Raw genomic sequence first — 22,336 nt, forward strand, 5'->3', positions numbered from 1 at the left:
GACTGTTTCCGTTATTTATGCTTTTAACAAGCTTAGCCTTCGTAGGTGCCATCTACTCTCCAGATGGCGGGTGACGTGCCGCTCCTTCTCAAATCTCTCGAGTCTCAAAGGAGAAAATTTCTACAAGCCTTATTATGAGTCGGCAGTCGTTCCCACTCCGGACTAAATCAGAAGATCCCGAGAAGTCGTTTTCGCAGCTGAGGCATTCCCCTAACACTACCGGTCCCCTGCCCAAACCACTGAGGCCTAGACTGTCCGAGACTCCCGCCAAAGTGTCGGGGAACCCTCCTACGTGGTCGCTCTTCAATTACCCAGGGCCAGGGAAGTCGTGAGGCCACTTCTTTACCCTACGGAGGGAAGGATGGCGCAGGTATTCGATGGATACTAAGTCCCTTGAAGGCCTAAGCCAAGGCCATCACCAATCCGCCGGCGTCCGCCATTAGCCTCAAGACTGGGACCTTCCGGCAGCGCGCGACGGAAAAAGGTACCCAACCCGCGCCTGAAGAATCTATCTTTAGGATAGGCTCTTTAAAATGCTTTCGTCCTGCTTCCACATGGCATTTAAAATTATTTAAACACATCATACGACTGTAACTTTCAGGAGAAGAGAAAACTAATAAATTTCTTTTAAGTAGTCTAAAAAAATCAGGATTTAGTCGGGCACTTCTGTAGGCAGCCCCAAAGGCCCCGCGCGCCAACGAGGACGGGACCTTAAGGACCCGGAAGCATCAAACGGGGACCAAGATGGCAGACGTCGATTCCCCTCAGAAGTTGTCAGGGGACCCGCCGCCTTCGGAGGGGGTGGGAGGAAGCCACTGCTCCGAAATCTCCACCGAGCTCATTCGCTCCCTGACAGAGCTGCAGGAGCTGGAGGCTGTGTACGAACGGCTTTGCGACGAGGAGGTGGGGGGCTGAGCCTCCTCTTTTTCCGGGAGAATCCGAGGGTAGTGGGCATAAGAGCCATAGGTTTGCGGAAAACCGGGCTGTGGGAAGCTCTTTCCTTGCTGGGGGAAAGAACAACAACAACAAAAAAGCACCTACCCAAATTAGTGTAATTGGGCATTTAGGGAAACTGTCGAGTCTATTCCTTCGTTCGGATGCCCTCAAACGTGTTTTGTTTCCTGATAGATGGATGTTCCCTTCCCGTGACCCACCTCGTTGATTTCCCTGGCCCAGAGCCACTGTAGTGTTTTTCCACCGGGGTAAAGTTAGAATGAGAGTATATGCCAAATCGTTTTTTGGTTCTCATAATACGAATTGCATTAGCTAGCAAGTTAAAATTGTGAAACACCACCTGTTATCTCATTTAAGCGAGAAGTCATTGCAAATTGTGGAGTTTTAAAACTTCCTCTCCTACCGAGTGATTTAGAAGTGTAATTTTAGCATTTCAGTTAAATGCACAGCTCAGTAAGAGTTTGGATTTTTTTTTTTTTTTTTTACTTTAGATTAGGTCTTACAGTTACCCCAGGAAGACTTCAAATTCACATGCTCCTGGGTCGGGGCTGTAGCTCAGAGTGCTTATATAATATAGTATATCCAGGCCCTGGGTTCAAGAGCTCAGCACAGCAAAATAATAATAATAATATCACATGCCTCAGCCTCCCAAATAGCTGGGACTATAGCCATGTGTCACCGTCTCAGACTAGTGAGCACACACCTGTAAACTTTTGAGGCTCAGTCACAACTGTCTAGACTTGGACAAGTCGTTTCATCTCTTACACCTCTGATGCTCTAGCAAATGAGGGTGTGGACTAAGGTTCTTTTTAGTTGATAATGTTCTGTCTCCTGCCATTCTCCTTCACTTTTCTGTGACAACTTAATGCTGTCAGTTCACTTCCCAATATCATTTGGTTTCTTGACAGAAAAAAAAGAAATCTAATCTCTGATCTAAAATTCTAGCAGGTGTTTTTCTTAAACCAAACTTGTAAGTAAGGTTGAGCACAAAAGTCAGTTTCAGGGGCTGGGGTTGTGGCTCAGCGGTTGCGCACTTGCCTGGCATGTGTGAGGCACTGGGTTCAGCACTATGGATAAACAAATAAAATAAAGGTTTAACAACTAAAAAAAAAGTCAGTTTCAGCCTGGGAAAGGAAAGTCCTGGATATCTTCAAATATTAACTTGTACCAACTCTAGCAATTTCTAATGCTTTTTTCAACAAGATATATTTTAAAGTTAAGTGCTCTTAACATTCCAAAGCTTGCATTCATTGAGTTAACCAATACTTTGGGGAAAAATTAAGGAGATCTTAGAGACATAACAATATCAGTTCTGTATTTGTTGATTGTTGGGGAGAAGTGTCCCTCTGAATTCTACTGGGTTGTTAAAATGTAGAGCTAATATTAAAGGCTGTTGTTAAACTGTATACTACTCACCAGGTTAAGCACTTTGTGTGTTATCCTGTCTGATTTGCCCAACAGTTTGACGGAGAATGTATTGATAGTCCTATTTTATAGATGAAAAAACTGATATATAAGTTTATATAAATTGAGGTAGCACAGTAAATGGCTTGACTAAGATAAACTTGTATTTATCTTTTCTGGCTATTTATGTGCCAAGAAAAGATTTTTGTGTGTAAGATTTTGGAAATCTTGTTTAACCATGTGAGGCACTGTTCTAATAATATTGAATAAAAGTTAATTTCCTTCCATTGTAGTGCTCATTTGCTAGATGGAATAAGATATACATAAGGTAACAGTCATTATGCAGTGTGGTAACTGCAAAAACAGAGTTGTTTAAGTCCAAGGAGAGCATAGTGGAAAAAAAGAAGAAATTTGAAATGGGATTTACTTGTCAGTTAAATAATTGGGTTAAGTAACTCTTAAGGTTCTTTCTGACCATCCTGATAACACAGTGTTTCTCTTTGTTTCAGAAAGTGGTGGAGAGAGAGCTAGATGCTCTTTTGGAACAGCAAAATACCATTGAAAGTAAGATGGTCACTCTCCACCGAGTGGGGTGAGTCTGTGCATCACGGCGAGAGCTATTATGAATTCCAAAAGGGTCCACTGCATAAGTTACCAGTTTTCCTAACTTTCTGTTATAAACTGCCAGTTGAGTTTGAAGTGGAGAGAATTAACTCAAGATAAAGTGAACTACCAAGGGGTATATACATAGTTTATTGGTTATCAGAGAGTCCTTGGAACAGGTGAAAACTTGTTAGAGATACAGATTCTAGGACCCTAGCCCAAACTTACTGAATCTGAAACTCCGAGAGCATGGTCCAGGAATATGTATTTTAACAAGCCTTCCAGTGACTCTGATGTGTAGCTCACATTTGAGAACCACTGCTTTATAGGGATTGTGTGTTTGCTGGTCAAAAAGATTTTTTTTCATTGATCTCAGCATTTTCTCAGATTATTGGTTAGTACATTTTAGGCTACTTAGCAATTGGCAGAATCTGTTCTTTAGTTGGATGTTAATCTATTTAGGGGCAAATCTAGTAGTTTTTAAAACTCATTTTGTATTAAGTATAGAACAGTAAAATACTCTTGAGAAAAAGCTGTGTGTAAACTCAGGTAAAAGTTATGGGGAGGTTAAAAAAAAAAGTAGAAGACAGTCTCCATTTGCAAAAAAATGTTTCCATCTCTTACTCCTACTTTCTGCCTTTTGAATATGTGTACTAACAATGTGTGTTTCTAGTCCCAACCTGCAGTTGATTGAGGGAGATGCAAAGCAGTTGGCTGGAATGATCACTTTTACCTGCAACCTCGCTGAGAATGTGTCCAGCAAAGTTCGTCAGCTTGACCTAGCCAAGGTAATCCCTTTGAGTTTTGGATGTTTCAGTTAATTGGGGGCAGGAAAGAAGCTACATTACAGATTAGAGCAACACCATCCAGTAGAAATCTAATATGAAATACCAGAACCAAAGAAACAACATGAAAACTATAAACTACTACTTGAGTGTATATATAAAAATGCTCAACAAGACACTAACAGAAAAAAAATCATGCAATGTATAAAAATGATTTTATGCTGGGCATGGTGGTGCACGCCTGTAATCCCAGCAACCTCAGAGGCTAAGGCAGAAGGATCTCAAGTTCAAAGCAATCCTCAGCAATTTAGCGAGGCTCTAAACAACTTCAAGACCCTATCTCAAAGTAAAAAGGGCTGAGGATGTGGCTCAGTGATTAAGTGCACCTGGATTCAATTCCTGGTACAAATAAATAAATAAATAATAAAATAAAAAGGATTTATACTGGATGTAGTGGTGCATGTCTATAATCCCACCCCTATTTGGGAGGCTGAGGCAAGAGGATCACAAGTTCAAGGCCATCGTGGACAATTTCTCAAGACTATCTCTCCAATATAAAAAATAAACAGAGCTGGGAATATAGCATGGTGGTAGAGTACTTTCCAAGCTTAGGTGAGGAGGCCCTAGGTCCAATCCCCAGTACTGCCAGGAAAAAAGGATTATGTACCAAGACCAAATGGAATTTATCCTAGGAATACTAGATTGGTTTAACATGCCAGAGGCTGAGGCAAAAGGATTACAGGTTCAAAGCCAGCCTCAGCAACTTAGCAAAACAAAAAAAGGGGTGGGGAGGGGTGCTGGAGATGTGGTTCAGGGGTTAATTTGTCCCTGGGTTCAGTCCCCAGGACAGAAAAACAGAAACACATGATCCCCTCAGACTGAGATAAAGCATTTGAAAAATTCATTGTCCCTTTAACATAAAAACATTTAACCAATTTGGGTCAGAAGGGAATATCCTTAGCCTGATAAAAGGCAACTATGAAAAATCCATCTCTAAGCCAGGCATGGTGGCGCACAACTGTAATCCCAGCAGCTCCAGAAGCTAGACAGGAGGATTGCGAGTTCAGGCCAGCCTCAGCAAAAAAGTGAGGTGCTAAGCTACTCAGTGAAACCCTGTATCTCAATAAAATGAATGAAAGGTCTGAGGATGTGGTTCAGGGGTCAAGGGCCCCTGAGTTCAATCCCCAGTACCAAAAAAAAGGGAAAATCCACCACTAACACTAACATCATTTCTCACTGGTGAAAGAAAGGCAAAATAAAGAGCAAAACAAGGATGTCTATTCTATCACCATGCCCACTGCCTGGTATTGTGGATTTATCCCAAGGGCATTTTACCACTGAGCTACATTCCCAGAATACACACACACACACTTTTTTTGAGACAGGATCTCACTAAGTTGCTTAGGGCCTCACTAAATTGCTGAGGCTGGATTTAAACTTGTGATGCTCCTCAGCCCAGCCTAAGATGTCTGCTCTTACTAATGTATTCTAATCAGGGCAGTTAGACAAGGAATTAAATAAGAATCACCAAAGCTGAGAAAGAAGGAATTTAATATGAACCACCTATATAGTTTTACATTTTCTAGTAGCCATTTATAAAAAGTAAACAGAATTAGTGAAAATAATTTCAATAACATAACTTATTTAACCCACTGTATCTAAAATACATTTATCATGTAATTACTATCATGTGTGTGGTAGAGGGTGGGGTATACTAGGGACTGAACCCAGGGATACTCTACCATTGAGCTACATTCCAAATACATTTTTAAGACAGAGTCTCCCTAAGTTGCCAAGGTTGACCTCAAATTTACAATCTTGCTCCCTCAGCCTTCCCAGTAACTGGGATTATAGGCAATCATTACCACACCAACTATGTGATGATATTAGTGGGATTTTTTTACCTTCTTTATTTTTGTACTCGGTATTTAAAATTTGGTGTGTATTTTACATATACATATATTAACTGGGGCCAGCCACATTTCAAGTGTCATTATGGTTAATGGCCATGAAATAGCGTAATTCTTCCTGATTTTTTTGTTCAGATTCTGAGGCAATATCTTTTTTTTTTTTAATATTTATTTTTCAGTTTTCAGCGGACACAACATCTTTATTTTATTTTTATGTAGTGCTGAGGATCGAACCCAGCACCCCACGCATGCCAGGCGAACGCGTTACTGCTTGAGCCACATTCCCAGCCCAGAGAGGCAATATCTTCACAAAACATTATAGCCACACAGCCACTGACTCATGTATGAAAGTTTTGGTTTTTAATTCTTGCTTATTCTAAAAGAAATATGCCTTCTGCATATTTCACTAATTTTTTTACTTACTTTACAATGTTCCCAAAATATCACATAAGTTTTGATTCAACTATAAATAAAGTTAAGAAAACAAGCCAAATTATAAATATTGATTATCCCTTTCTTCCATTGAAATGAATTATTTGACCACATTAATAAGATTTTGTGAGACCTGTCAGCTGGCCTTGATCATCAATAACAGTTTTGTGGGGCTGGGGTTGTGGCTAAGTAACAGAGTGCTTGCCTCCAACATGTAAGGCACTGTGTTCGATCCTCAGCACCACATAAAAAATAAATAAACAAAATAAAGATATTGTGTCCATCTATAACTAACAAAAATTTTTTTAATTGGTTGTTCACAACATTACAAAGCTCTTGACATATCATATTTCATACATTAGATTGAAGTGGGTTATGAACCCCCAATTTTACCCCAAATGCAGATTGCAGAATCACGTCGGTTACACATCCACAATTTTACATAATGCCCTATTAGTAATTGTTGTATTCTGCTACCTTTCCTATCCCCTACTATCCCCCCTCCCCTCCCCTCCCACCTTCTCTCTCTACCCCATCTACTGTAATTCATTTCTCTCCTTGTTTATTTTCCCATTCCCCTCACAACCTCTTATATGTAATTTTGTATAGCAATGAGGGTCTCCCTTCATTTTTTAAGAATAACAGTTTTGTAAGTGGTGGTGGAAAAAGCAAAAAGGTTAACCAGATTCAGACCCTGAATCACCCTATCTTTTGGATGGGTGTTTTTGAAAAAAAATACATTACTTCTAGCCAAGCATTACTAGCACACACCTGTAATCCTAGGTATTGAAGAGGCTGAGGCAGAAAGATCATAGGTTCAAGGCCAGCCTGAGAAACCTAGTGAGACCCTGTCAAAATAAAAAGAGCTGGGAGGTAGCTCAGTGGTGAAGTGCTTGCCTAACATGTGATACCCTACATTCAATCCCCTGTACTACAAAAGAAATGGGGGGGAGAAAAGAAAAAGAAATAGGACTTTTTATTTCTAAGCGCAAAGTCTTTTTTTCAGAATCGCCTCTATCAGGCCATTCAGAGAGCTGATGACATCTTGGACCTGAAATTCTGTATGGATGGAGTTCAGACTGCTTTGAGGAATGAAGATTATGAGCAGGCTGCAGCCCACATTCATCGTTACTTGTGCTTGGACAAATCAGTCATTGAACTCAGCCGACAGGGCAAAGAAGGTCAGCATCCCAGACTTGATTTCTAGTTTGGTTACAAGCACTGTAATCTGAACTAGGTACACTCAACCAGGAAAAAGTCATGTGTTGTTAGGAAGTTCCCTTATCTCGTTGTAAGCCCTATGTATGTCCTGTACCATCCCAGGGCAGATGTTGCTATTCTCAGTTTATGGAAAAGGAAACTGAATCCAAATCTTCTGATTCTCTGGCTGGTGTATTCTTTTCACTTGACCTTATTGCCTACTTACAAAATGAAATTGGTAGCTTTCTATTCTACACTTTCCTGTCTCTCTAGGAGTGTTCACTTGTGCATCCATTTATTGTGCAAATATTTGTTGAGTTCCTCTTTATGTCAGGACATGTACTATTTATAATATGCAAAAATACTTTTCATCTTTCCACTCCTATTCCTTTGCTTATTTCATTCCCTTCTCCTGGAATTTATGTCTTTCTTATTCAGGCATCAAAATCCTGCCTATCTTTGAAAGATTGGATGTCACCTTCTCTAAGAAGCCTTTTTCATTACTTCAACCAGAAATGTGATTTGGGGGCGCCTTTCTTAGGACACTTAGAATAACTGAATTTTATTTTATATAGTTATTTGGGCACATTCTCTTTTACTTAATTGTAACTCCTGTGACAGTAGAATCATGGCAAATTCATCTTTTAATCATCAGTATTACTAGTATAGTGTCTTTTGTTTTGTTTTGTTTCTGGTTTGTTTTTTTTGTTTTTTTTTTTTTTTTTTGGTTTTTGGTACCAGGGATTTAATCCAGGGGCATTTAACCATTGAACCACATCCCCAATCCCACCTTTTTTTTTTTTTTTAAAGATAAGGCCACACTGAGTTATTAAGTCTGGTCTCAAACTTGTGATCCTCCTGTCAGCCTCAGTTGTTGGGATTACAGGTGTGTGCTTAGTATAGTATCTTGCACACAGTCTTTTGTACATACTTGTCAAATGGATAGTGGTGCACAGAGTGGCATGGACCCAACAAAGAATTTTTTAAAACTAATTCTCATTTTCTCCCCATGAGCAGGAAGTATGATTGATGCCAACCTGAAATTACTGCAGGAAGCTGAACAGCGTCTCAAAGCCATTGTAGCAGAGAAGTTTGCCATGGCCACCAAAGAAGGGGATTTACCCCAAGTAGAGCGCTTCTTCAAGATTTTCCCACTGCTGGGTTTGCATGAGGAGGGATTAAGCAAGTTTTCAGAATACCTTTGTAAGCAGGTATGGACCCTGATGGCTTGGTAGGATAATGGTTTGGTTCTTGGCTATTACTGTGTACCAGGCATGGTCTAGACAACTACTGATGCACATTTTTTTCCCAACAGACCAAGTGAAAATATAGGTAAATTAAAATGGAAATTCTCTGACAAGTTGAATCACCCCTTTTAAGCTATCAGTCAAAAACTGGCTTCTAGTGCTCACTTTGGCAGCACACATACTAAAATTGGAATGATACAGAGAAGATTAGCATGGCCCCAGTACAAGGATGACATGCAAATTTGTGAAGCATTCCATATTTTTTGCTGAATGTTTTCTTTGATATAAGGAGGCCAATTCATAGTGGGATAGGGAGAGGAAGCAGGGGAGGAATAGATGAACTCTAGATAGGGCATAGGGGCTGGAGGGGAAGGGAGAGGATGCATGGGTTAGTGATGGTGGAATGTGAGGATCATTATTAACCCAAATTCAGGTATTAAAATACGAATTGGTGTGAATATACTTTGTATACAACCAGAGATATGAAAAATTGTACTCTATATGTAATTAGAATTGTAATGCATTCCGCTGTCATATATAAATTTTTTTTAAAAAGGCTCCTAGGGGGCTAGGATTGTGGCTTAGTGGCAAAGTGCTTGCCTAGCACATGTGAGGTCCTGGGTTCAATCCTCAGCACCACATAAAAGAGAAGAATAAACAAATAAAATAAAGTTATTTTTTTTTTTTTTTAAAAACTGGCTTCTATTAAAAGCTGTTGGATCTTAGGTAATGAAGTCTCAAGACTTCATAACCAGGCTTGGGTCTCAAAATAAGCCATATTGACATGAAAGAGTTTAGGTCACTTAAAGTTAAATCCTGAGAAGGAAACAGGGTTCAGTTCAAATCTCAGGGCTTTAGTGCTTTTCTTCTCTTTGAAAATAGGAACTGTCACTAGCCAAGGGAGGGTCCCCTGTTCTATGGAATTTTTGTTGTTTTTTATTTTTGGTGCTTATTTGTTTTTGGATTGGTTGCTAAGGAATCCAGCCTGGGGCCTTTCATGTACTAGGCAAGTGCTCAACCACTGAGCTACATCCCCAACTCTATGGTACTTTTTAAAATCAGTACTTTGCCACCAAGGCCCTAGAAATGGCTTCTAATTTTAATCCTTTAAAAGACTCTTTTCGGGCTGGGGATGTGGCTCAAGTGGTAGCGCACTCACCTGGAATGCGTGCGGCCCGGGTTCAATCCTCAGCACCACATACAAACAAAGATGTTGTGTCCGCCGAAAACTAAAAAAAATAAATAAATAAATATCTAAAAATTCTCTCTCTCTCTCTCTCTCTCTCTCTTAAAAAAAAAAAAAAGAGGGGCTGGGGATGTGGCTCAAGCGGTAGCGCGCTCGCCTCGCATGCGTGCGGCCCGGGTTCGATCCTCAGCACCACATACCAACAAGGATGTTGTGTCCGCCGAGAACTAAAAAATAATAAATATTGAAAATTCTCTCTCTCTCTCTCTCTCTCTCTCTCTCTCTCTCTCTCTCTCTCTCTCTCTCTCCCCTCTCTCACTCTCTCTTTAAAAAAATAAAATAAAATAAAATAAAAAAGAGAGAGACCCTTTACACAGTACACAAATAGCCAAATTTCTTGTCCTGGCTCAACAAAGTACTGTTTATTTTTTGTTTGTTTTGTTTTAAATATTTATTTTTTAGTTGTAGTTGGACACAATGCTTTTATTTGTTTATTTTTATGTGGTGCTCAGGATCAAACCCAGGACCTCTCACGTGCTAGGCAAGTGCTTTACTGCTGAGCCACAGCCCCGGCCCCCACAAAGTACTGTTAATAATAATAAACTACACATAGAGAAGAAACTGAAACTGAGGGCTCTGTTTGTTGGCCATTGGCAGTCCATATTTTCAAAGAAAAGACAAGAATGTCCTGCCTGAGCTCAGAAAGCCAAGAACCCTCCAAAGGAGGTTCCTTTGTGCTGCCTGAGCCTCCAAGCATTAAGGGAAACATGGGAATAAATAAGTCAATGGGAGGCCTTTTTTGGAAAACTGAGACAAACCTAGTTGAGACTGGTCTTTGTTCAGAAATATATGTGGATTTTCTGTTTTTGTTGTTGTTGTTGTTGTTTTTCAGGTGGCCAGTAAAGCTGAGGAGAACCTACTCTTGGTTCTAGGGTCAGATATGAGTGATCGAAGAGCTGCAGTCATCTTTGCCGACACACTTACTCTACTATTTGAAGGTAAGCCTCTTTCTCTACCCTATGGAGGCCAGAGAGATTTCTCTCTGACACCTGCATGCTAGCCTTTCTTTTGTCCCCTCTAACTCGATGCTTTAATCTAATCCTACAGTTTACTGTGTGTTGACTTATTGGAGAATTTACTTCCAGATTTAATATCTGATTAGCAAGACTAGTTAAGAGCCACTACAGTATTTTGATCCTCCCTAGTCCCCAAGACCCACATTCTATGAGTAAATTTATTTTCTTTTTTTTTCTTTTTTTAAATTTTTTATTTATTTATATGTGGTGCTGAGAATTAAACCCAGTGCCTCACACATGCCAGGCAAGTGCACTACCGCTGAGCCCAGCCTCCCTTTTCTTTATTTTTTGGTTGGTTGGTACTGATTAAACCCAGGGGCACTTTACCACTGAGCTACATTCCTGGCCTTTTGAATGTTTTATTTTTAAATAGAGTCTCACTAAGTTGCTTAAGGCCTTGCTTAGTTGCTGAGGCTAGACTCAAACTTGCAATCCTTTTGCCTCAGCCTCCCTAGTTGCCAGCATCACAGGCATGGACCACTGCACCCAGCTCTGAGTAAATTTAACCCTAGGATAAATTACTGAAAAGAGAGTGATCCTGATTTCTAGAGATACAACTAGGAAAAAAAAAAAGTATTTTTAATTTAACTTATCAATATAAATTCTCAAATGCTTGTTAGTATATCAGTCACTGTGCATATTTAACAAATTTGCTTAACAATTCTCAGCACCAGCTACAACTATATGTGTTCATTTTGTGTGGTGAAGCAACCCAAAAGGATTGAATTAGACCTGGATTAGTCCAGGATGGGAGAAAGGAGTTTATTTTATGAGACAACTATTTGCAGTTCAACCTTTTCACTTCCTTCTAGGGATTGCCCGCATTGTGGAGACCCACCAGCCCATAGTGGAGACATATTATGGACCAGGGAGACTTTATACCTTGATCAAATATCTTCAGGTGGAATGTGACAGACAGGTAGAGAAGGTGGTAGACAAGTTCATCAAACAGAGGGACTACCACCAGCAGGTGAGCTGGGGAAGCTATGAACAGTTTAGAAGCATTTTTAGTCAGGAATATGGAGTAGAGTACACTAGAGGAAAAAAAAATTAAAATGATGCATAGAATAAACAAATTTTAAATTCAGACTGGCATGCATTTTCCCATTACCACCTTGTTTTCAACTTGAGATATTGTCAAGATGGTGATGGATAGGAAATAGAATTTCCTAAAGAACACAACATATATGTTAGACCATTTCTTCAGTACAGAATGTACAACAGTGCCCTCTGGTGACATTATGAGGATTTTCTTTCCTAAGGTCCTATTGAGTGATGTGTAATTAGTCTTGAATTTCCCCTTAGTTATTTCATTGCAAACATAACTTTGCTTATTCAGAATTTTATTTTTTACATTCCTTTGATCAGAGAACAGAAAAGTAGTATATAGAAATAGGAGTAGCCTCATACAATTGTGTTTCCAGAACTCCAGACTAGGAGACTCTAGACAGTAATGCATTGGAACACCACTAGTATTACTTGTAAGTACAATAACAGAGGCAAGTGTTAGCATCTAAGCCATAAGTTACTCTTTGACCCATTATGTTGGAAGCTTACCTCTGGCTTGAAGGAAAGGTATACCTGACAAGCTTACCTTTTTGTCGGGGAGGGGATGCTGGAAACTGAACTCAGGGGCACTTGACCACTGAGCCACATCCCCAGCCCTATTTTGTATTTTATATAGAGACAAAGGTCTCACTGAGTTGCTTAGAACCTTGCCATTGCTGAGACTGGCTTTGAACTCCTAGCTAGCTTACCTTTATGCTTACATGCTAGAAGTTTGGAATAACAGAGGCAGATAGTTGGTGGGTGGGAAGAGTGTCCTCATTTTTGTGGTGTATTACAGTTCCGGCTTGTCCAGAGCAACTTGATGAGAAATTCTGCAACAGAAAAAATTGAGCCAAGGTAATCATCCTGTTTTCTTCAGCCCAAAGGAATTTGAATTGGTAGTCATATCTAATTCAGAGATTACGCTGCTATAATGTGGTCTGTGATTTTAAAATATTGTTTTGTAATGGAAGCTAGCATAAAAACAAATGTCTGTATAATACATATGTGGATCATAAAGAATAACAGATCATTGCAGTACTTTTGAAGCCTCGAAAATGATTCTCTTCATCCTTTCTCCCAAAGGTAACTATTACCCTAAAATTTTTAACTTTTATATAGTAGAGTTGCTCACCTAGCACGTGTGAGGCACTGGGTTTGATCCTCAGCACTGTAAAAATAAGATAAAGGTGTTGTGTCTACCTACAACTAAACATATATATATATATATATATATATATATATTTTTTTTTTTTTTTTTTTTTTAAAGACAATCCAGGCTGGGGGGTGTGGTTCAGTGGTAGAATGTGTCCTTAGCATATACAAAGCCCTAGGTTTAATCCCCAGTACTGCCTCATGCACACACAAAAAAGAAAAGAAAGTAAGCTACATTATAAAATGTGTTCATTCAATCAAATTTTTACTGATTACATATAATATGCCAAATACTGGTCCTTGTATGGCAGAAAGCAAAGTGAACAAAACAGATAAAATTCTTTTCTTTGTGGCACCTACAGTCTAACAAGTGAACAATAATAATAGCTAACACATATATGATGCTTACTATATGCCAGACGCTGTTCTAAGGACTTAACAAATACTAAGCCATTTAGTCTGACAGGCGGGTGGGGGGGGCATATTTTGTTTTCTAGTTTTTTTCTTTCAGCACTGGGGATCAAACCTGGCATGCTAGGCACACAATACCACTGACCTATACCCCCAACTCCACTAGGTTTCTTAGCCTCTGCATTACTGGCATTTTGGCTGGATAATTCTTTATTGAGAGGAATTGTCCAGAGCATTGTAGGATGATTAGCAGCATCTTTGGATTCCACCCACTAGATGCTACAAGTATCCTGGGGTGGGGTGGGGGAGCAAAATTGCCCTCAGTTGTAAATCACTGATTTAATCTTTAAATGTTTACAAATGAGGAAGCTATAACATGGGGAGGGTCATACAGTGGCAGGACCAGAAATAGAATCCAAGCAATTTGCCTACAGAGTTCATGCTGTTAACCAATATTATATAATGAATACAGGTTATAGGAGAGCATGTAATAAAAGGATGCAACCTAATCTGAGGAAGTTTCAGGAAGAATTCCTGAGGAAATGGCCTTAGATCCGAGATCTGGAGAGTGAATAGGAATATAAAGTGAGAGTGTCCCAGATAGAGTAAGAAAAACGTGTAAAAGACCTATGAACTTAAGAAAACCAGTATAGCTGAACTGCAAAGTGTGGGGGAGCACCTGATATGAAGTCCTTAAGAGTCAGGCTTTTCAGTGTCTTATATCCTTTGAGCTATGGACACCATATGCTATGACCAGATTTTTGCTTTGGAAAGTTCTCTTCAGTGTGCAAAGGGAGTTGGCTTTTGTCTGTAACATGAGGTAGAGACTCAACTTCATTCTGTTTCGTGTAATATCAGTTGTCCCCCCACACAATTTGTGGAAAAGACCATTCTTTCCCTATTGAATTGTCTTAGCAGTCTCATTCAAAATCAATCGACCATCTGGACTCTCAATTCCCTTACATTTACATGTCTATCATTATGCCAGTACCACACAGTCTTGATTGCTGTAGCTTTGTAAAAAGTTTTGAAATTGAGAAGTGAGTCCTCTAATTTTGTTTTTTCAGGATTGTTTTGGCTATTCACTGGGCTAAATGCATGGGCGTGGGACACATTTTAATAGTGTATTCTAAAATCCTACCATGGATGAATTAGAGGTTGGAGAAGTATATTTTCTTTCACGTAAGGGATAATTTTTTTCAAACCACAAAAGAAAACCCACCTTCCTAGCCTCATATTTATCCAGGGTATATTCTTAAGCATAAATGATTCAGGTGAAACATATAAGGGGAAAATGTGGTTGACAGCTGTCTTTTATAGACAGGCAGCAGAGCCAGGATGACCATCTGGCAGGGCTAATCCTTATGGTCCCAGTGGGGAGGGGTATCTGAGGACCATGTTGGCTCTGTAGCTGTTCTATTTGAGGGAATCCAATATCCTCTTTATTCTTTCTGCCTTGTGTGTGTCAGAGAACTGGACCCCATCCTGACTGAAGTCACTTTAATGAATGCCCGTAGTGAGCTGTACTTACGCTTCCTCAGGAAGAGGATCAGCTCGGATTTTGAGGTGGGGGACTCCATGGCCTCAGAAGAAGTAAAGCAAGGTAAAACATGTTTCCCATAATCTTTGAGCAGGCTGGCTTAAATAGTTGACACTGTCTTCTAATAGTTAAGCCACAGATCTCCTATTAAGGAAATAACTGGAGCTTTTTAGTTTCTAGGGGTCTTAGGCCAAATTGACTCTCAAGAAGAAATTTCGGTGCACCATGGCTTAGAAATGGACTGGACCTCTGAGGGCCATTTAAATATTTTATAGTCAAGGAAAACTGATACTCAGTTTTAAATGATTTGCCCCTGTTCTTTTCACTACACGCTGCTTTATGCCAACTCTGGTTTAGTTTTGTTGTCAGATTTTTGGAGATGTGTACATGATAGATAGTTTAAATATAACAAAAAAACTTATGTAACTGCACTAGGGAACTTTGGGGAATGATAGAAATGTTATAAAACTATGGCCAGAGATGTGGCTTAGTGACAGGGCACTTACATGTCATGTGTGAGGTCTTAGGTTTGATCCCCAACACTAAAAAGAAAAGAACAAGAAATATTACAAAACTGATTATGGAAATTGTTGCACAAATCTAGTTACTAAAAATTATTGAATTATACACATGCAGTGGATAAATTTGTGAAATATACCTCAATAAAAATTTTTTTTAAATATATGATGCAGAGGAAGTTTTTATCCCCTTCCCAGCCTTCCAGTTCCACTACTCACATTTTTTTTTTTTTTTCAGGGAGGGTATCAGGAATTGAACCCAGTGGCACTTTGCCACTGAGCTAAATCCCCTGCCCTTTTTTATTTTTTGAGACAGGTTCCTCCTATGTTGCTTAGAGCCTTAACCTCCTGAGTGTTCCACCATGCCCAGCTCCACCACTCACATTTATTTGAAGGGATAATGACAATTGAAGGAAGTGGGGGCACAGTCTAACTTCAATTACAGATTGACTCTCCAGTATTTGTCATGAGATGGTGTCTCACTATGTTGCCAAGGCTGGTCTCCAACTTCTAGGCTCAAGGGATCTTCCCTCCTTAGCCTCCTGAATAGCTGGGACTAGAGGCATATACCAGTGTGCCCACCTGACTTTCCAGGTTTTTAAGATGACCATTTTCCCAGTGCAGTGGTGCATGCCTATAGTCCCAGATATACAGGACATTGAGGCTTGAGCCTAGGTATTCAAGCCAGCCTGGGCCTCCTTTGAAACATTGTCTTTTTTTAAAAAAAAAAAAAAAAACAACTCAAATTCCTGCTGGACAAGTACCTGCAGAGTTCCTGGACTGGGGATTTGAGACCCATCCAGTGTCTGTGGCATGCTACTTGGATTGTACCAAATTTTAAACTTTAGGTCCTGAATCCCACTAGCTATATTTGAAGTGTTTAGTAGCTGTCATGGCTGTTGGCTAGGATAGTGGAAATATTCTATATTTCTATCATCACAGAAACTCCTATTGAATACTGCTAGTTTAGAAAATGAAATGTTCTGTATGCACTATATTTCAGTCTTTGCCCTGGAAAGCTATATCTTTTGACTCTTAGTATTAATCCAAAGAAAATAATAAAAATAGAGTAAAAAGTTGTTTGTACCAAAGTCTACACTGTTACCTCCAATTATGAGGCTATCTTCTTATCTCCAATAGTGGCAAAACACTTGGAAATAACCCAGATGTCTAAAAATAGGAGATTAGCTAAAATAATATGGATTATTTGTATAGCCATTAAAAATAAGTAATAGCCAGCACAGTGGTGTACATCTGTAATCCCAGTCACTTAGGAGGCTGAAGTAGGAGGATCACAAGTTCAAAGCCGGCTTCAGCAATTTAGTAAGACCCTGTCCCAAAATAAAGAATTCAAAGGGCTGGGGATGTGGCTCAGTGGTTGAGTGCCCCTGAGTTCAAGCCCTGATACAAAAAAATAAATAAGTAAGCTAAGAGCTGGGGATATAGTCTCAGTGGTAGAATACTTGCCTAGCATATGTGAAGCCCTGGGTGCAATTCATAATACCACACACACACACACACACACACACAAAAAGTAACCTAAGCCAGGCACAATGGCATGCTCCTGACTAGTCTAATGACTCAGGAAGCTGAAGCAAGAAGATCACAAATTGAGCCAGCCTTGGCAAGTTTAAGGCCAACCTGGGCAACTTAGCAAGGCCCCATCTCAAAATAAAAAGGGTTAGGGAGATAGCTTAGTGGTAAAGCTCTCCTGGGTTCAATCCCCAGTACTAAAAAAAAGTAAGCTACACTGGGAAAAATAAATAAATAAACATAGAAACACGGAAACGATTTGTGATATAATTTTAAAGCAAAATAGAAATTGCATTTGTGCTATGATTATAACCATGTAAAGCCAGGTACCTATTTGGAACAAAAAAGAACCTTTAAAAAAAAATGAAAAAAGTTGTTCCCATACCCTTGGGGAAAAAAATGAATATTCCTATCTTTGCTATCCCCTAGAGCACCAGAAGTGCCTGGACAAACTCCTCAATAACTGCCTACTGAGCTGTACCATGCAGGAGCTAATTGGATTGTATATTACGATGGAGGAGTACTTCATGAGGGAGACTGTCAATAAGGTAGGACAAAGGACAAATCTATGGGGCTGCTTGTCCCAAGAAGCCAAGCTAAAGGAAGTAGCTGAGGCCTGTCATATTTTTTGGTCCTTTTTTTTTTTTTTTTTTTGGTACCAGGGATTGAAGTCAGGGGCACTTAAACACTAAGCCACATCCTCAGTCCTTTTTTTTTTTTTTTTTTTTTGTATTTTGTTTAGAGACAGAGTCTTGCTGAGTTGCTGAGGCTGGCTTTGAACTTGCAATCTTCCTGCCATAGTCTCCTGAGCCACTAGATTACAGGCGTGCGCCATGGCGCCCAGCTTGGTCCTGCTTTAAGAATAATTTTACATGTGGACTGAGTGTCACTATTTTGTATGATAAGAAGTATTTTTGGATACTCTTGTTTTTGTTTTTGTTTTGTGGTGCTGGGGCTTGAACCCAGGGCCTGGTGCGTGCAAGGCAAGCACTGTACCAACTGAGCTATCTCCCCAGCCCTTTGGATACTCTTACCATCTGTTGTCATAACTGTTCATATACCAAATTGGGATTTCTTTTCCAAAGAATACAAAAGAACAGCTCCGCTCCCCAGGGAGCCTACTTGTTCCCAACCTTCCTGGAGGTATGTGGGTGAGGAGCCTTGAGGAAGTAGGGTCTCCTATGTCTGAAATCGTAGGTGATGGATGTTTCCAAGACAAAGGCCATCAACATAAAATTTCATGATGTAGTAATCAATATAGAGAAGCTAGCTATTTTGGCAAGCTTGTGAGAAGAATATGCCATATTACACGGGGTGTGGTGACACATGCCTATAATCCCAGTGGCTTGGGAGGAGCCTGAGATGAGGATCTTGAGTTCAAAGCCAGCCTCAGCAACTTATTGAGGCCCTAAGCAACTCAGTGAGACCCTGTCTCTAAATAAAAATACAAAAAAAAGGCTGGGGATGTGGTTCAGTGGTTAAGGGCCCCTGAGTTCAATCCCTAATGCCAAAAAAAAGAAGATGCCATATTGTGAGAAACATGGGTAAGATATAGAAAAGGGAGCAAAGCCAGAACTATATAACCAGAACCATCTAGAACATGACATGCAGAACTGGGATACTCACTGGGTGCTTTGTCTTTGGGTAGGCTGTGGCTCTTGACACCTATGAGAAGGGTCAGTTGACATCCAGCATGGTAGATGACGTCTTCTACATTGTTAAGAAGTGCATTGGGCGAGCTCTGTCCAGCTCCAGCATCGACTGTCTCTGTGCCATGATCAACCTTGCTACCACAGAACTAGAGGCTGACTTCAGGTACACTTGACTGCCTTTCTGCTTCTCAGGTACAAAGGTCCTAGTAGTGGTTGATTCCCAAGCCCATTTGTTTCTTAATTTGCTTTATGATTCTAGTTCAGGTCTGTATAAAATAAAAACTCCTATCCTTAACACAACATCCTTGGCTCCCAGCAGATACCCATCAGTGAGGTACCTTAAGTGCAAATTTCTGTTCCCTCCATTGGGATGAAGGGGTCTTTGGTCTCAAACCTAGGAAGAAAAAGAGGTGATTCAGATGAAAACAGTAGTTATAATAATGATCATAGTTACTATTTCTGCGAGCCAGGCACTGCTAATTCCTTACTCTTTTAGTTCTAGTAACAACCCTATGAGGTAAGAGCTATTAGCTGTATCTTGTAGATGTAGAAACTGGGGCTTAGTGAGATTCTATACCTTGTCAAAGATTACTCACCCCATAAGTGATGTAGTAGAGTCCAGAACTGATTCAAAACCTTTCCTCTCAACTCCTACATGGTACTGCCTTTCACTAAGCTGTACTGCCTCCTCTTTGTTAGAGCTCAGTAGTAATAACTAAAAGCCTCATAAGAAGTACATTGGCTAAAGGCACAACTAAAATGACATCATCAATACCATCGTAGAATAGACAGTGTAGAAACTGAATCCTTCCTTCCCCTTCCTCCAACTCTGCTATGTAATGAGTTGATGTCCCATCAATTAAAAAAAAGTTCAATCTCCTCTGTAAATTTTTGTATGCTTGAGGGAGTGTTGATTTCTGTCATACCCTGAGTCCTAAGGTCTCCTATAGTGGTCTACAGGATTTAGTTATCTCCCCAGAAGAGTAAATGGTGCTGCTGGGTTAGGGTTATGGACACTTCAATCATACCGTCCTAGAGGCCAGGTTGAGCACTGTCACTCCCCATATGCCATTCTGCCCCCTAGGGACGTTCTGTGTAACAAGCTGCGGATGGGCTTCCCAGCAACCACCTTACAGGATATCCAGCGTGGGGTGACAAGTGCCGTGAACATCATGCACAGCAGCCTCCAACAGGGCAAATTTGACACAAAAGGCATCGAGAGCACTGATGAGGCCAAGCTGTCCTTTCTGGTAGGTGACCCAAAGATTGGGACCTGGGTCAGTTTTTCTTGAGAGGTTAAACTGTGACCTCTAAGCCATAGTATAAAAAGCCTCAAGGTGAAGACTTTGCCTTCAGTATCTGTACAGAAAAAAGTCTCTATGAGGCTCTTATGCAGGGACCTATTCTGAGCAGCCTGAGCCCAAGATATGCTTTTTTGGGGGGTGGGGGATGCTGGAGATTGAACCCAAGGCCTCACTCATGCTGGGCAAGCACCCTACCACTGAGCCACACCCACAGCCTAAATATGTACTTTTTCCTGGAAGACTGAGCTCCTCAACTCTCCTGAATGCTCATTCCCAAGACCTCTGCCTGGCTCTTCAGTGGTCCCACAGGGTAGCCAGCTTGGTGCGCTTCTGCCAGGTCTCCAGACTGCTTCTCTGAGGAGAGGCTCACAGAAGGCGTAGGTGCTAATGCCTACCAAGACTGCTTTTCTAGCAACTTCTTTTGGAAAGGTGACCCTGTTTTACCCCTTAGCTGTTTAGAATAAATGACAGGTACAATTGAAGCAGTGAGTCTTACAGGGCAAATTTTTGTGACAGTTGAAAATGGAGAAGCATGGAAGAATGAAAGGTTTTATAGAAAGTAACATCCAGTTCATGATGACTCACTGGGAACACAGGACTCTGAAGTTCATTATCAGGCCTCTCTGGCCCATGCCTCTTAGCCCGAGTGGGAATAGCACTGTCACAAGTCCATTATGCTCCATCCTTAATATTGGCTAGATTCTGAGTCTTGGCTTCTGAGGCTCAGAGACTGAAGGAAACATCCAATAACAGAGCTCTCCATCACCAGTCCGTAGATGGGGATGGATGCAAAATTGTATATATACATTTTTCTATAAGTAAGGTCCTTAGTCTGTCAGATTATTAAAGAGGTCTGTAACCCCCAAAGAGTTCAAAGCTGTTGTTTTTAGAGACAGAAGTCCTAACTTACTAAAATCTACCTTGTCCCTGTGCAGGGGAACTACATTAACCAGTCTGTCAGACTGGTTAGTGTGAAGACTATTTAAGCAGCCCCACTCACTCTTGTCACTGAAAGTATTTCCCCTGGGCATGAGTTCCTTTAATCTGGGATGTTGCAATTGTTGCCAGAAAAGAGGATCAGCTCCGAGAAATTGTTACCTGTGAAATGTGGTACCTTTGGAGAACTTTGCCAAAACTTCCAGCAACCAGCATCATGAACTGACTTAAAGATTCATTCATTTCTGTGTGCAGAAGCTTTCATTGGCTTTGCTGCCTACCCCGTAAAAGCTAGATGTCTTTACCTGGTCATCTATTTAAGTCCTCCCAAATCTTTCCAGTCCTGTTTTCCACTTGACTCCACACTTCCTCAAGGCTGGCCAGTATGCCTTCAACTCGCTCCTTGCTCTATGAGGACCTCCCATTCAGAAAGCTTCATTGTTGGAGGATCCAGAAGATAAGGCCAAAAAGAAAGGTGGTGCTAAATGCTTGGTGACAAATTTCTAGTTTTCCTTATGCCAAACACTTAAAAATATCATCACTCCCACCACAGAGCCTACTTTTTATGACACTTTTGATTCATTTGCCTGTTAGAATGAATTTCCCAACTGTACTGACATATCATTTTTCATGAGCAGGATAAGCCCTGTGAATCCATGCTTACAAGGATTGTCAGTACAAGGGAAACTTTGAAATCAATACCATCTGAATTCAAATCCATTTTCCCCTTATGGCAGTTATTTTTGGTGTCCTTAAATGCCTTGGAAACATTCATGTTGTGGCCTTCATCCTTCAGCTGTCAAGACAGTGGAGTTATTTTTCTGGAAACTTATTAAATAAGCATGTTTGTGTTGTGGCCTGTAGCCTTTTCCCTCCATACTCAGAGTGGCCTAAGCAGCACTGTCAACAGTGATTCTTCAGTATAGACTGCAGGAAGCCAGCAAGGGCAGCAGTCAGAGGAAGGACTTCCCAGTCTCAATCCCTGGAGTTCTGGGATTCTCCTTATATCTTGAGATCCTTAAATTCCTGACTTATGGCTCTTCCCTACTCTGCCCTCCTGGCCATGCCACCAGACACCAGTCTAGAGACACTGAGACCTCTCAAATTGCTCCTACTCACAACCTATAGAATAGTATTTATTTGTACACTATAGCAGTGCTCATGTGGCATTCAGCTTTCTGTCTCCCCTTCCTTCTGTCCTTACTTTCTCTTTCTTATAGTACTGAGGATTGATCCAGGATCTTACACATACTAGGCAAGTAAGTCTGAGCTACATCCCTACCCCTTTTTGTTTTATTTTGAGACAGGGTCCTGCTAAGTTCCCTAGGCTGGCCTTAAACTTTTGATCCTCTTGCTTTAGCCTCCCAGGTAACTGGGATTACACCCAGCTGTATAAAACTTTTCTCTGAAGAGTCCTCAGTGCCATTCCACTGACCACAGAAC

At 40.5% G+C, this 22,336-nt stretch overlaps 2 protein-coding genes across 5 annotated transcripts in view; one reads left to right on the forward strand and one right to left on the reverse strand.

Moving 5' to 3' along the window:
- Positions 1 to 459, reverse strand: part of SF3B3 (splicing factor 3b subunit 3) — a 47,593-nt gene extending 47,134 nt beyond the window's left edge. The window contains exon 1 of one of the 2 annotated variants that reach the window (XM_081275013.1): positions 312 to 459. The gene's annotated coding sequence lies outside the window, so the exon portion shown is untranslated. The remainder of the gene's footprint in view (positions 1 to 311) is intronic. The other variant, XM_081275014.1, reaches the window with a different exon arrangement.
- A 266-nt stretch (positions 460 to 725) lies between these two features.
- The window catches only part of COG4 (component of oligomeric golgi complex 4), a 30,453-nt gene continuing 8,842 nt past the window's right edge, over positions 726 to 22,336 (forward strand). For 2 of the 3 annotated variants that reach the window (XR_014019732.1, XM_081275032.1), the window contains exons 1-12: positions 726 to 903; positions 2,868 to 2,950; positions 3,635 to 3,749; positions 7,095 to 7,269; positions 8,306 to 8,499; positions 10,614 to 10,719; positions 11,610 to 11,767; positions 12,644 to 12,702; positions 14,880 to 15,013; positions 17,431 to 17,549; positions 18,650 to 18,816; positions 19,738 to 19,903. Coding sequence is in view for 2 of the 3 variants with exons in the window: in XM_081275032.1 (XP_081131158.1) it covers positions 745 to 903; positions 2,868 to 2,950; positions 3,635 to 3,749; positions 7,095 to 7,269; positions 8,306 to 8,499; positions 10,614 to 10,719; positions 11,610 to 11,767; positions 12,644 to 12,702; positions 14,880 to 15,013; positions 17,431 to 17,549; positions 18,650 to 18,816; positions 19,738 to 19,903 (1,635 nt within the window). In the remaining variant the exon portion in view is untranslated. The remainder of the gene's footprint in view (positions 904 to 2,867; positions 2,951 to 3,634; positions 3,750 to 7,094; positions 7,270 to 8,305; positions 8,500 to 10,613; positions 10,720 to 11,609; positions 11,768 to 12,643; positions 12,703 to 14,879; positions 15,014 to 17,430; positions 17,550 to 18,649; positions 18,817 to 19,737; positions 19,904 to 22,336) is intronic. The other variant, XM_081275033.1, reaches the window with a different exon arrangement.

The sequence above is a fragment of the Spermophilus citellus genome (assembly GCF_964194105.1).
Source record: "Spermophilus citellus genome assembly, chromosome: 18".
Classification (NCBI taxonomy): domain Eukaryota; kingdom Metazoa; phylum Chordata; class Mammalia; order Rodentia; family Sciuridae; genus Spermophilus; species Spermophilus citellus.